Source organism: Neovison vison, chromosome 3 (assembly GCF_020171115.1).
Source record: "Neovison vison isolate M4711 chromosome 3, ASM_NN_V1, whole genome shotgun sequence".
NCBI lineage: Eukaryota > Metazoa > Chordata > Mammalia > Carnivora > Mustelidae > Neogale > Neogale vison.
Genome location: NC_058093.1, coordinates 112,216,221 through 112,230,873, shown reverse-complemented (window position 1 = coordinate 112,230,873; position 14,653 = coordinate 112,216,221). Strand labels below are relative to the sequence as shown.

At 56.8% G+C, this 14,653-nt stretch overlaps 1 protein-coding gene across 4 annotated transcripts in view; it reads right to left on the bottom strand.

Moving 5' to 3' along the window:
- Positions 1–14,653, bottom strand: part of MYO7B (myosin VIIB) — a 102,056-nt gene that overhangs the window by 3,788 nt on the left and 83,615 nt on the right. For all 4 annotated transcript variants that reach the window (XM_044242702.1, XM_044242703.1, XM_044242705.1 and 1 more), the window contains 14 exons: positions 14,366–14,492; positions 12,999–13,118; positions 11,967–12,140; positions 11,098–11,325; positions 9,613–9,780; positions 6,787–6,904; positions 6,573–6,699; positions 5,380–5,546; positions 4,286–4,467; positions 3,341–3,471; positions 2,922–3,079; positions 2,581–2,734; positions 1,973–2,128; positions 939–1,044 (listed from right to left, as the gene is read on the bottom strand). In XM_044242702.1, coding sequence (XP_044098637.1) covers positions 939–1,044; positions 1,973–2,128; positions 2,581–2,734; positions 2,922–3,079; positions 3,341–3,471; positions 4,286–4,467; positions 5,380–5,546; positions 6,573–6,699; positions 6,787–6,904; positions 9,613–9,780; positions 11,098–11,325; positions 11,967–12,140; positions 12,999–13,118; positions 14,366–14,492 — 2,116 coding nt within the window. The remainder of the gene's footprint in view (positions 1–938; positions 1,045–1,972; positions 2,129–2,580; positions 2,735–2,921; positions 3,080–3,340; positions 3,472–4,285; positions 4,468–5,379; positions 5,547–6,572; positions 6,700–6,786; positions 6,905–9,612; positions 9,781–11,097; positions 11,326–11,966; positions 12,141–12,998; positions 13,119–14,365; positions 14,493–14,653) is intronic.

Sequence of the window (14,653 nt, the reverse complement as noted above, 5' to 3'; positions counted from 1 at the left end):
CCCATGTGGACTCTGTGCTCAGCAGGGAGTCTGCTTGACATTCTCTCTCCCTCTCCCTGTTTCTCTGCCCCACGGCTGCTCCTGTGTGCTAACACATGAGCTCTCTCTCTCTAAAATAAGTAATTAAGTCTTAAAAAAAAAAAAGAAAGATTGGCTAGACGTGCTGTAGCCTGAGAAGGAGAAGCCTTCCCTTGTAGAAAACTAACCGGATGCTTACGTTGTTCGGTCAGAGGTCACAGTTTTGGGGGCCCAGGAGGCCTGGCCTTTGGAATTTGCTTTGAGAGCCCTGTGGACAGACTGTGGGAACTTCCCCTGTGGGACCCATAGTCTCCCAGACTGCAAAAGCCGCACTGCCCTGGGAAACACTGCAAGGCAGCATGATCCTTCGCCCCTCTGCTCCTCACTGCTGCCACTTGGCTGGGGGCCTCTCTGCAGGCTGGGGCCTCATGTTTTCCCTCCCACCTGTACTTAACCATCCCCAGCAGCCAACAAGGGCTCTGCCCACAGGTGCCCCTAGTGGCAGCACCTTTGCTCCCACGCCCCAGGGCAGGGTCAGAAGCCCGTAGGGGTCCCATGTTCTGGGACTCAGCTTAATTGACCACCCTCGTGGCTTCCTCGTGGCCACCCCCCCCCAGGTCTAGTGTGGTGGGAAGTCCTGAGGTGCAGGACTTCCCACCACACTAGACCTGGGGGGGGGGGGTGGCCACTCCCTGAGCTGGCCTTGAGCCCCTGAGAGTGGGGGTGGGGCACTCAGTTAACCTCTGATGGTCCAGGTAGGAGACTGAGAGGGTGAGAGGCTCCCTCTAACTCTGAAAACAGTGTCAGTCTGCTTGTTTTGGCTCTCCGTGGGTAACCATGCTGCAGAGGAGCTTTGTGGGGGTGGGGGGCTGCAGGCGAGGAGCCTGGGAGGCCAGTCCCTCAGGCGGGGTGGGGCTCACCTCACTTGTGTCGTTGGGGAAGTAGATCTTGTGGCAGATGCGGGAGATGTTCTGCTCCATGGCCTCTACCTCCACTGGGTGTGGGGGCTGCTTCCGGGGCCCCGTCCTAGAGCAGGACAGGGCTGAGCATGCCCCCCCTGCTACCCCCAGACCAGCCCAGGCCCCAGCTACCCCCTCCAAGCTAAACCTCGTGACAGACACAAACAAGTAACTCTGCACCCCCAGTGGAAGGTGTAGTACTCAGGGGCTGCCCCTGCCTGGGAAGCTCAGCACCAGGCCCAGAACCAGCCTGGACTCACCTCCCAGGTGCCCCCCTATTCTGAGGAGGTGGCAAAGGGAAGGGGCCCCGGGCTAACCAGAGCCTCCTGGGTGGGACACTGGTGGCCAGCAAGAGTTGGGTTCTCATTCTCACACAGCAGGGGCATTAGGTGGGAGTCAAGGACCCCCGCACCTTCTCTGAGGACCTTCTCTGAGGGCACCCACCTCCCCCTCCATGATCACGGCCAACCCACACTCTTCCACAGCCACAGGAGGCCGAGCCAGATAGGGCAGATGGTGCGGATGAGAATCAAGGCAGAGCCAAGGGAGAATTCCCCTACAGTGGGAGGGCTGGCTACAAGAATTGGCAGGGACTGGCCTCAGATCTTGGACACTCTTGCCTGGCTGGGTGGGACGATGGTGGCTTGAGGCACCAAGGTCATATTGTGGCCTCCAGCCATAGGGGCCAGGCTGTTGTTCCCTCTGTCCCTGGACAGGCAGCCATTGAGGTAGGGATACGACTAAGACCGAGTCTGCCAGCCGCCCTTACTGACCATCCAGGCCTGTCTGAGACCTTCAGAGCCTCCCTTTCCAGCCTCTGCCCAGCTTGCTGGGAGCCTGATCCTGCTTCCTTAAACAGACACCAGCTTCTGGAGAGGACACAGAATCTGGCTCCACTGACAGGTGTCCCCGCTGGACCATGAGCTCCGGAAGGGCGAGATGGGTCAGCACCCACATGCAGACACTTCTGGGGGTGTGGGAACAGGCAGGCTCACCTCAGGATCCTCTGGAGGCGGCGGCTGCAGTCAGGGGCCAACAGCTTCTTCCTCCGCGTGTCGATGAACTTCTGAGTGTGGGGCAGCAGTGCCTTGCCAGGTGGGAAGAGGCCAGAGCAGAGCCACAGCAGCTGCCAGCCCCTCTCCTCGCTGTATCTGGGGGTGGCAGCACCCATCAGCCCAGAAAGGGCCCCGTTAGAGGCTCGGGCCAGCTAGGCACCTTGGGGAGATGGGGACAAGGAAGCCTGCTGCCCAGTGTCCTGATGCCTCAAAAAGGTTTTACACACATAAAATGGGGGAGGGGTACCATTGTGCCCATTTCAGGGAGGAGTGCACTGGAGTTGGGAGAGTCCATGAACATAGGAAAAAGGGTGTGAGAAGGTAGGGGCCAGGGCAGGTCCATTTCCCTCCCTGCTCTCACCACCCCCAAGAGGTCGGCGGGACAGATGACGGTCCCTGCCTTCCCACAGCCGCTGTCAGCACCTGAGCAGGGTGGGGAGCCCCCATGTGCTGAACACTGGGCACAAGCCCTGGAGGCTAGGGTGAAGACCGAAGGGGCCTAGGCAGGGAGCCTGGTGCCCTCTGGCCCTGCCCCGTCCCCAGCAGACCTCTTGGTGTTGTGTGTCAGCTGCTTCAGGATCTGGCAGTAGACCTCATCCTGCAGGGCTGAGTCCTGGAGGGCCGGCGAGAAGATCTGGTCGGTGAGCTCCACAGAGGTCCAGGCCTGTCGTGAAGGATAGTCCCCCATGTACCTGAGGATAGGTGCTGCTGTCAAGGACAACGTGCCAGCGTGGCTGCCTGTCACTGCCAGCCCTGACCCCACATGGGCTCTTGACCCGCCCCGCGAGTTGCACGCTGCCTCGGCCCTGCCCTCCATGGGGCTGGTGCCCTTCATAGGGCAGCCATGGGGCCAGCACAGAGCTGGGCCAAGCTGGCTGGGGAAGGATATCGATGAAGATCTGACAGGCGAGGTCCCGGAGCTCGGCATTGGCATGGACACGCTTGAGCAGAGGCTGCCGCAGTGGCTCAGATGAGTGGGCCCAGAGGTGGCCCCGGGTCCGGGCCAGGGGGAACATGGCCCTGCTGACTGTCTCCTTTTCTGGAGCCCTGTCCGGGGATGGAGGCTTCTGTGAGGCCCTTCTCAAGCCCTCTTTGCCCATGCTTCTCCTTCCTCTCCCCACCCGCCTACCGTGTGTGCACTGTCGGGGGAGAGACCCAGGCTTACTCACCTTGCCCTCCAGGGGTAGCTGTGAGAGGGTCAAAGGGTTCCCTTTCCCCGTGGACATAGCACCTCCCTTCACGGCCTCCCTATAACCCTCAGGGATCACAGAAGGGTTGGCAGGGCCTTCTGGGGGCCTGAGTGGGCACCTAAAAAACTCGTAGGAGAAGTCCTCCAGGGTGTGTGGCTTATCCTTGGGCTGCTCCTCAGGCAGTGGCTCTGTGGGCCGCCCCTCCTGGGCTGCCAGCTTCCGCTTTTCTGGTGACATGGCCAGCAAGCTCTGTGGAGACACAGACCCATGGGTCCCACTGCCCACACGGCTCTCCCCACGGGCTCCTTCCTGACCCGGTTGCTTCAGGACCATGGGAGGGGCTGACCACAGGGCCTCCCGTGTCACCTTCTGTGTGACCCATGACCAGCGACTCAATGTCTCTGACCCGTTCCTTTTCCTTAGGAGGGCTTCTCAGACCCATGAGGGTCCTCTTGCCCAGGGCACCCCTCAGGGCCACCTCTCAGGGGACGCTGCCTGCTTCGTTCCCTACCTCCCTCAGGCCCCAGCACAATGTCGCTTCCTCAGGGATGCTTTCCGGACAGTGCATGCCCCTAGCCTACCATTGGCTCCTAGAATGACCAGTGCTTCTTCCTGGTGACACTCTGTGATTGGCAGTGTGCCACATGCTCCTTGAGGGGTGAGTGGCTGTTGTGCTCAGTGCTGTCCTGCACGGGGCACACAGCTGGCACTCAGTATGCGAATCCTAGAATGCCTGTCTGTCCTGCCTCTCTGTGGGGCTGGTTTTGGGGGCCAGGGTGGGTGGAGACCTGGGCCCCCTTGGGTCAGGTTTAAATGAAGCTGACAGCAGGGAAGGACAGGTTTGGTCCCAGGATGTGTTGAGGCGGGAGCATCTATAAGCACTGGGCAAGGCTGGGTACAGACGCTGTGTCAGCTTTGTGGTCAGCCCAGAGGGATGACAGGGCCGGCAGGGCATGCCTCCTGGCTCTCTGCAAGGTGGCGCATGGGCCCCTGAGCTAGCAGCTGGGCTGTTTCCTCCTGTGCCCATGGGCACCCGGGCTGAGGACAGACAAACGTGTGTTACCAGCAGCTGTGCTGAGGGCTTGGTGACCACTGGGATGGCATAGAGGCAGGTCGTGGGCACCAGCCCCGTCTTGCCCGTCCTGTCGTTCTGGCCCAAGGTCCAGTTCTCAGAAGCCAACAGCCCCTGCTTCTTTGTCAGGATCAGCAGGTCCCCCTTCTTGAAGGGCAGGAGGGTGGTGTCATCTGCAATTCCAAGTCACACAGAGGGGCAGAAAAGCCACCATTTATCAAGGGCCGGGCAGAGGCCAGAGACTGTGCTAGCACCGTGGTTTGGCTCCTTCGGCATGTGAGGAAAGCAAGAGACACGAGAGTGGTGGGCCCAAGGCCACAGCAAGGCTGAGTGGTGGCCCGATTCCCAGGCACACAGCTCCCGCAGGCAAGGCCGGGAAGCTATGGCTGCAGGCTGAGCCTCAGGGGATCTGCCCTCTGTGCTGTGAGGCCTCCTGAGCCTGTATCCTCCTCTGTGAGTAGACAATAATCCCTCCCTCTTGGGCAGTTTGCGGAGTGGAATGGGCAACAGGGATGACATTTCTTCCTGCTGTAAGACCGCACACATAGCCTCTCCTCTCGGTCCCTGGGAGCGCCCCCCACCCCCAGGCCCCTGCAGTAACTACACTGCCTGATACCCAGGAGTGCTCAGCTCATGCTGGAGTGCTGACCTGCAGGGACAGTGTGGCCAGCAGCTAGACCATCCTAGTGGTCCCCCATCCCTGAGATGTGTGACCCTAGACAAGCAGCTCCCTTTCTCAGGATCCCGGTTCCTTGTCTGTAAATGGGAGACAGGGTGGCTGTAGGGATGGCATTCCAAGCTCAGGCTGGCGGCCTGGCTGTTCTCTGCAGGGGTAGGGAGGGGTGCCCCAGAGCTTCCTCAACTAGCTTCACCTTGGGGGCTTTGAGACCATCTCCTTTAACCCCTCATTTTGTAGAAGGGAAGGCTTTGCCCAAAGCTGCCCCCCATGGTGCTTCATGGCCCTCTTTCCCTCTCTCTGCTCAGGTCCCTCCTGGAGTCCTGCTGCATGGCCACTGAGACATGGGGATGAGCCAGCCAACCTCCCACTGACCACACAATCTGCCCCTCCCCGCCTGGCTGGGCACCTGTGGCTTTCCTGTCCTGCAGGGCCATGGCGAACACAGACCTCTCCTTCAAGCCCTCCAGAAACATGGCTACCAGCTCAGCGATGGCCACACTGCTGGGTGACATGAATTCGTACTCCTCTGCGTGCAGCGTGGAGAGTACCAGCCTCTGCCCTCCCTGGGCCTCCCTGAGGGGACAAAAGATGCTATGTGACCAACGCCCTTTCCCCCCCTCCCTGTCCAGCCCCTTGACAGCCTCAGAAGGGGTGGTCCTCCTGAGTTACGGACAACTTGACTATGGGCACTGGTAGGCCAAGGTCTGAGCTTAGGTCAGCCCACCTCCCAGGCACTACTGTGTATGGTGGGCAAATGACAGCCAGAGCTCAGGGTTCCTTGGGCTTCAAAGGCAGTGGGTGGTGCCGAGCCCCAGGGTGTGGGCTCAGCTCTGGGTGGGTCATGAGGTGGTTGGTGTGCAGGGCCACCTCAGGGACATGGCAAAGAATGTTGGGAGTTGAGAGGAGGCACTGGTCTTGGCAAGCTTGGGTGAGCTACCTCCTGTCTTAGTTTGTTCCCCCCCATGCCGTGAGGACAAGTGCCCAGCATGGTCAGCCTGAGGAAATGGTGGCCACTGTGCAACCCCCCACCCATGCAATGGTAATGATTATCATGTCATGGCACCCTGAGGTCTGCTTTAACCAAGGGGGGCTCTGGCAGGGCACAGGTGGGCCTTCCCAAAGGGCTGGGAGGCACTCTCCGAAGACAAGAGGCCTGCAGAGCTATGGCGGTGGGGGTGTCCGAGACCCAGACTGGCCTGCAAGGCCACTCTGCCACACACCCAGCCTCCATCCCTTACGTCCTCTCTCAGATGGCCCACAATTTCCACATGACCACTTCTCACCCACGAGAAGGGAAGGGGCCTGTACCTGAATGCACACCCAAAAGGTGGCAAGCTTTCGTGGCCCCTTCCAGGTCGATTTGGGTTTCAAAGTGAAACCCGAGAGAAGGATGCCTCAAGCGTAGATGTAGTACTTAATGGGAAGTGCCAACTTAGTGGCCAGAGAGGGTAGGGTGCCAAGTTCAGCAGCCGTCACACCCCAGCCAAGGGCCAGGCACAATATGCCTCCCTCTTTCCCTGTTCCTCCCAGAGCCCCCAAGGACTAAGGTTGAGTGCAAAGCGAGATTCCCTTTGGGACATCTTCCCTTGGGACACCCACCTGTTGGTAATCAGACTCATGACCTCTGGGAAAGAGAGTTCTAGGAGCATCTTCTCCTTCTGGTCCAGGAAGTATATCCCCTTCCAGTTAACAGCCAAAATCAGCTGAGTCTTGGGCAGTCGGGGGCCTGGCCGGGGGAGACAGAGGTGTGAAGCTTAGGTTGGCCCCACAGGGAACCCTGCCTACACCCCCTCACCTCCATCAGATCCATTACCGGAGAGTGTGGTGACCTCAAAGAGCTGAGAGAAGAGCAGCGGCCACTGCAGGCGGGCAGCATCCACCACCTGCTCCTGCACGGCCAGCGGCTTTGCCTGCTTCTGGGTGTAATGTGCCTGTAGGGGAGGCACAGCGGGTCACTTCCATCACTCATCTCTCACTAGACCCCAGCTTCCCCATTAGCCCAATGCCCACGGTGCTCATTTGCTGGATCATTCTGTGAAGCTTCTACCTGAAGAGAGGTCTGTGCCAGTGAGGGCTAGGGGGGTAAGCTCTGGGGAGCTGGGCAGGCCTTTTTTACCCACCCTGGTGGGGGACCATGCATGGATGGTTTTGAGAGGGGAGGAAGGCTGGCCCCCTCTTTAGCATCAGGGGGCGAAAGGCTGTAGATCAGGCTGCGACTCACTGCCTCATGGAAAGCTACGGAAAGGTATGAGGTGGGCTTATCCATGTGGGCTTGGGGCTGCTCCTGCCAACACGTGTGTGCCTTATGGGCCTGTGTCTTGCTCTGATAGGATGCCTATCTTGCTGTGCGTTTGTGTCCTTGGTACCTCGGTCTGTCTTCTCTGGAGTTCTTCTGCCTATCTGCGGGCCACTCTCAGGGACCTTCATCTCAACCTGCCCCAGTCGACTTTCCTTCCTCCCTCTTTCTTGGCTTCTTCTCCACCTCCCCACCTCCTCCCCGTCTCCACTGCTCTAGGCCCATAGCTGGCTATAGTGTCCAACTGAACTTTCTTTTTACTGTTTGTTGAATAAAATGTTATTTCTCTTGCTGCCAGTTTAAAAAGTGGTTGGGAAACACTCATAGCCAGGATCCTGCAACGTAAAGTGATGCCTCCTCTCTGAGGGGTGATCTGGCAATGGGTATCACGTACCAGGAACTGTGGAAAGTTCTCATACTCTGAAATCTCCTTTCTAGGACTCTATCCTGGAGATATACTGCAGAGCATATAAAAGTTGGCATCTACTAAGGGGTTCACCTGTTGTCTTAATAGTGAAAAATGGAGAATGGCCTTACTGTTCATCGATAAGAAGCAGTAAATTATAATTCATTACTGCAGTACTATGCAGCCATTAAAAACGAACATAAAAAAAGAAGAAAAGAGGAAGAAAGGAAAGAGGGAAAAAATGAACACAAAGATTTGTATTTAGTGACATGGAAATACGGCCCCATGCTATGTGATTAAGTGAAGAAACAGGCTGGAAGTTGCAATATGATACAATCCTGTGTTTATTTTTTAGAAGGTGTATGATTTATCTCTATCCAGTCATATCTCAGTTGTGTAAGCATGAGTTTGGTCTTCTATATCACAATGTTAAGAACAGTGATCTCATTGATAGGAGATTATTGGTGATTTCACTTTTCTCTGTTTATATGTTCTGATGCAGTTGGTAATGTACATGTTTTAAGTGATTTAATTAAAAAATCTGTGTAACTATGTTCACTTTGGAAAAAAGTGGTTGAGTAACATTTCCTAGTTCTTTTACCCTCACCCCAACTCTCCCTTCCCAAATTACAAAGCCTCCTCTTACCCATGCTCATTTGGGTTCATGTGTGCCTCTGGTTCCTCCCTCCTATGAGCCCTAAAATCCCATGGTCTCTCTCCTGGGAGAGAGGAACACCCAAAATGACCAAGTGGGGTTTCCTTTCCCAAATTCCAATCACCAAGAGCTGTTTCCAAGAGATGCCAATGAGCATCTTGTGGAACAAAGCTTTGTTAGTCACTCTATCTGGGAAATGTTGGGTAAGACAATCAGGCTTCTCTACTGCAGGACTTGTCAGAACCTTTCACTAGCAGTTAGGCACTGTGACTCCCTAAGAGCAGGACATGGAAAGCTGCATTTTCCAAACAACAAGTGCACAGAACCCTTGTCCATGGCCCCTTTGGGGCATCCCCTTCTTGTGAGGCAGAATGGAGACTGTGTTGGTTGGCCGTCCTCACCACCTTTCTCTGAATTTGGATGGCCCCTGCTGCCTGAACCACTCACCTGGGGTTCATCTCCCCACCACTGGATTGTCAGCCCCTAACAAGTAGGCACAGTGCTACTTCTTCCCTGCTCCCCGTCCTGCCCTTTCTCAGTCCATGGTGTCACGGAGATAACTGAGGTGGGCGCAAGTATTAACCAAAGGGAAACCCCCATGCACAGCTCTCCTGCAGCAGTAGCAGCAGTGAACAGTGAGCTATGCCTAGAACCTCAGGCCATGCCGCTGAGCTCAGCACCCTGGGAGAAAGGAGGCTCTGTTGGGCAGCAGGTCTAGGGATGGCTGCCCCTGTGGCAGGGGAAGGGAGGCAGGAGGACTGTGACTCAGATGGTGCATCTTTGGAATCCCCTTGTGGGGTGACGTTCAGGGAGCAGTGGAAACCCCCACTAGTCTGGGTGTTCTTGAGGACATGGGTGTGTGCTGGTGGGGAGATGGAGGCAAAAGCCCCTGGGAGGACCATGCTCACATGGTACAGGCTGACCAAGCAGGAGCAGAGGATGGGCAGCCATCCCTGCTGTGCAGAGCCTGTGCTGAGGGCACAGTCGTGGTGTGCAGTTGGCAGCTGTGGATGCCCACTCCTGCCAAAAGGCTGAAGCCCAGACATGAGGTAGAGATGAGCACGGGGATGATGTGCCCTAACTCGCCTGAGATGCCAGCTGGAAGGGAGGAGGCATAGTAGAGTGGGCCTGTGATAGGGAGCTGGACTGAACGAGACTGTTTAAATCTCAAGAGATAGAGCTACGCTAACTGGCAAGTCAAAATCTCCCATTCCCCAGTGGGAGACCCCCTGCCCCAAAGGAGGCTGCAGAGCCCAAGTGCCCAGGCTCTGTGAAGGCTGACCTTGGTGTGGGCAGCAGTGACGAGGCTAGCCCACTGCTCTGGCGGCTTGGTCCTGTACAGCTTGGAGGGGATGCAGCTGGGCAGCAGTTCCTGGACAGCCTTGCTCCCCACCGAGGCGCCGAGCTGCACGTAGCAGTGCTGGGCCAGCAGCTGTACCAGCTCTTCCTCCTGTACAACCCGGAAACAAACATGGGGGTGAGGGGGGGCCCACCTCCTGAACGATGTCCTTGCCACATCCTAGCACAGTAGAGATGACCAGCCCTCAGACAAGAACCAGGAATATGAGCGGCAGCCACCTGTCCCGTCACCTCTGTTAGGCTGGATATGCCCCTTCCCCAACACCCTGGAACCACAGCGTGCCCAATGGGCCCCCTCGGCTGCTGTCCTGCTGAAAGGCTGGAACTTCCCAGCAGCCTTGGCTTGAGCCCTGCAGGTCTTCTGCCCAAAGCCAAGAGGTGATCCCCCATGCCACTCTCCCAACTCTCAGGGAGACAGTGAGTGTGGAGGAGGCAGCTCTGAGGCCTGGGTGGAACCCTAACATTGCTGTCTGAGTAGGGTAAGGCCTTTAAATAAAGTAAGGCCTTTACCCTGTCTTCCCTAGCACTCACTTGTCAAGGGTGACAGTGGTTACCCCTGTGCAGCTTCTGCAAGGATTCATTTGGGCAGGATCCTGTGTAAGGCACCAGCCTGGCCCAGCATGGGGCAGGGCTCCCTGCTCTAGGGGCCCCGTGGGTGCTGGGCAACCCTCTTCTCTCTGGAAGACCAAAGCCTGCAGAGTTACCTAGCTGCCTGCCTCTCTGGGGCCCGTCTCCTGCCTCCCCTTGCCCACTGCCCCATTTCAGGCAGGCCTCCAGGCTTGCTGCAGCTTGCTCCAAGCCTGAGAGCCATGTCCTGACTCAGGCCCGGGAAGTTCTGCAAACACAGGTGCAGTGCTGCTCCAAGGACCAGGAGCACGACGCCCTCCCTGGATGCTTGCAACCTTCCACAGAGCTCTGGCTCCTCTCTGTGCTTTCCAGGGGTCTGAGCCTCAGGGGTGACATAATGTTCCCAGGTCCCACTGCCAGGAAGAGACACAGGTAGGACTGGAAAGTGAGCACTAGGGCTCTAAGGCCACCTTACTGCTACCCCAAGAACAGCTGCCATGGTGAAGCCAGGTGGGCCTGGGGCTGATGGGAGGCTTCCCCTGCCTGCTGCTGGAGTGTCGGACCCTAGAGGCCTGAGCAAACCTGTAGTCCAAGGGAGGAAGAAATGGGGGCCAGGCTGGGAGGGGACAGCTTCACATCCAGCAGAGGGGGCTGGGGACCTGCACTCTGAGAACATGTTCCTGGCCTTTGACTCCTACCTCTCCCTTCTCCACATTCCTCACACCCCGTTCCGTGGGGTACTCCCTGATGGCCACAGCCCCGACCTGCCCTGAAACACGGTGCTCCCCCAGGTTGTCTGACGGGTCATCTTGGGGCCCTGGTGGCAATGGGGTCCCCTCACCTTCTCAAAGCTATACTCGCCAGACCAGACCCCGTGCAGCACTTGGCGGTAGATGAGCTGGGTACTGACGGAGTCCTCCTGGGAGTCATGCCAGGGCGTGAAGAACTCCTTCCGGAAGTAGATGCGCCAGGGTGCCTGGCGCTCATTCTCGCCCCTCGCCCGGGCCAGCTGCTCACACTGGGCGACTGCATCCATCACATGGTCGCGCCCGCTGCCCAGGGACCAGAACTGAGGCCAGAGTCAGGGGCAGCAGGGGTTAGTGACTGCTGTGTGCTGGACTCCACAGGGACACCCACCCTCAGAATGCACGGGTGGAAGGGTGTGCTCAGCCGGTCCTCTGCGAGCCTGACGGCTTTCCCCACATGATGGCATGGCCTGCCTATCATTCTAAACATGCTTCCCTGCAGACCCCTCCCCAAAGGGGCAGGTTGATGTCCAAGGCCGGCATGCGGGGATTGTGATACTTGGATGGGTTGGCCAGCATGAGCGTGTCTGGGTCGGAGGCTGTGGACATGGGGGTAAGAGCATCTGGCTGTGCTAGCGTGACCCTCTGATCTGGGCACAGGAGTCTGCAGCTCCCTGGCACAAGGGGGCTTTTAGCGAGATGTGTGAGTGCCTGGTCTACGTGTGGGCAGCTTAGGTGTGGCAAGGGACCTACAAGTTGTGTATGACACTGGGGCCAAGGTGTAGCCACCGGGCTGAGTATGTGGGGGTTCGGGCAGGAGGACAGGTTACCTTTGTGTGTGTGTGTGTGTGTGTGTGTGTGGTGTGGTGTCTGACAGGGGCAGTAGTGGCCAGGTTGGTAGGAGGGCTCGAGTTGGCCTGGGATTATGAGGGAGATGGGAGATGGACAGGCCACCTGGCGGTACCTTGTCATACACGGCCACCTGCAGAGAAAAGCCCAGGTAGTCGCTGAGGCCCTGCTTGTGGGCAATGTGCAGGCAGACTTCCCGAGATGTCGATGCAGAGTCAACCATGACAGTCAGGCTCTCTCCAGTCACCAAGATGACATGGATCGGGATGTGCTTCTTGGACTTGACGGCCTGGGGACAGATGAAGACTCAGGCCCTCTGTCCTGGAGGCCTACCCATCACCCACCACCAAGCTGATGGACCCAGTGGGGGTGAAGGCAATATTGCCTGCGGTGTGTGTTTGGTAGTTTTGTGCCTTTCCAAGTCGGCCTCTGTGGTCTGTGGACTGCAGGCCTGAGCTGTGGTGACGCTAAGTGTGTCAGAATCACAGGAGGTCAGAAGAGCTCTTGGAAATCTCCAAGTCCTGAACCCAGAGACAAGCTGGGTCCACGGAAACTACTGAGCACACCCACACAGCTGTGCAAAGTTCACATGCAACTCCAGGGCCCAGGTGCAGAGCAGGTAGAAAAGGGAGAAGGGGGGCCTGGACTTGGGTGGCAGGGCGAGAATGGGAAGAGGTGCAGCAGGAGGTGAGCCGCAGCATAGGGCACCATGGGGCACAGGAAGTGAGTGACTTCCAGGAGCTGTGGGTCCCCTCAACCCTGACTGTGTCTGAATGACCCTTCCCGAGAACACAGATGACACAAACAGCAAAGACACCAAGGATGTTCACTTTGGAATGGTCACTGCCTTCTTAATAAGAAGCAAATGTCCTTGGGGGAGTTAGCACTTTACCCAGTTAGCAGTCATTCACACCATAAGGCTAAGATTTATTGTTCCCTTTAGCCAGTAGGCCCTTAAAGATGTGGGGAGGGCACTTCTGAAGCCTGGGCCATGCACAGGGTGACCCATATGGAACACAGGCACAGAAGGCCCCAAGAGAGGTGGAGGGGCCCAGAGCACACGCTTCCTGCTGGCAGGTGCTGGAGGAGAGCCATGGGGGCTGGCAGCATCCCACACCATTTGTCTCCCAACCCTACTGGCCCCTACCTGCAGCTCCAGCCAGGTGGGGGGCTCCATGCGCACCCCGTTGGCATAGGTGCGTCTCAGGCGCTCTGCACAGAAGGGGCCATAGCCAGCCGGCCCTTGACCAATGAAGTTCATCAGATACTGGTGGGCGAAGGAGGGGAGAGAAGGGGAGGAAGACACTTAGAATGGAGGCCACTTTCCACTTCCTGCCCCAATTCTAAAAATCATAATAATCATGGTAATTAAGCAAGGTGATGAGTGTGTTAACTGACTTTATTGTGGTAATAATTTGGCAATATATACCTATAGAAAACCACTACAGTGTACACTTTAAATCTGGAAAAAATAAAAATAAAATAATAATATTCAGTGATGGCAAAAGTCTATTGAGATGGGCACTGTCTCACCAGCATTTCTGAGGACCAATTTGTCACTATGTTTTAAATAGTGCATAGTTGAAAAATGTGCACACTTTTGACCCAGTAATTCAGACCTGTCTTTACATATGGTGTTTAAGGTGGTGAACAACTGGAAGATGGGCCCTAAATGTCCATCAGCAAGTTAAATATTCCCTGGGATAATTATATATAGATGGCATTTGGGAAAAGTTTATACCTCAAGAAGACACTTACAGAGGTAAGTGAAACATGCAGGAGAGTCAATATTTAAAACATGCTTGACAAAATCTGTTGAAAATCTTTTTGTCTCACAGAGAGACTTTGTGAGGAGATGCAGCCTAGAAGAGTTTGCTGGTGTCAGAAGTGGCCTCTGGGGCCCAGGGCAGATGGCCCCATGACCACACCTCCCGCAGTCCCTCCTGCGGTCCCTGAAGGGACACAAGAGGAAGTGAGATTGTTTCTTGTCTGATCACAAGTGCGAACCAGAAAGGCCCGGAACAATAGAAGGTCCCTCTGGGTGTGGGGATGACTTTTGTTTTCTTTATAAACTGGCTGCATTTCCCACATATTACTCCTACAATCAGAACCAAAGCTCTATTCAAGGAGGGAGGCCTGGGGCTACTTGGGAGCACCTGTCAACACCCCACCTCCAGTTTTAGTTCTGAGGACTAGAGAGAGACATGGCAGGTAGTCCCCAGTAGGTGCCCACCCCTGGGACACTTCTGTCTTTTCAAAGCATATTTCACCAGCCACCTCACTGTCTCCTCAGAAGAGCTGTCTTGGGGCCTGAGCCCAGACCTGAATGGGGGTCGGAAGGAGCCAGGTCCAGAGTCTTCTTTTAAAGACAGGAAAACTGAGGCCTAGAAGGCACAGTTGCCACCCTGGCCTGCAGAAGAAGGGCTGGGATTTCTGGACCTGCTCCAGAGCCCTGAGCCAAGCTATGCTTGCTGTAACCCAACCCCTTCAGCCCCTGCCCTCGTTCCTCCCCACCTTCAAGAACCTCTCGGAGGGTGGGAAGCAGCCCAGGCAAAGGCTGAGCAGGATCCAGCCCCGGGCCAAGCTGCTTGTTTTGAAGTTCTCCGACAGCTGCTTGCAGATCTGGCAGTAAATCTCGTCCCTGAAAGACACACACCCCTGGAAGGCCAGGCTGGGGACTGGCTCCCAGTATGGAGACAGAGGTGCCTAGGCACACAGCTCCTTCAGTGCCCCTGGGTGGGGTCATGGACACATGGCGACCTCCAGTCTCCTCAACTCCAGCTGCCTTTGCTGGGCTCCACT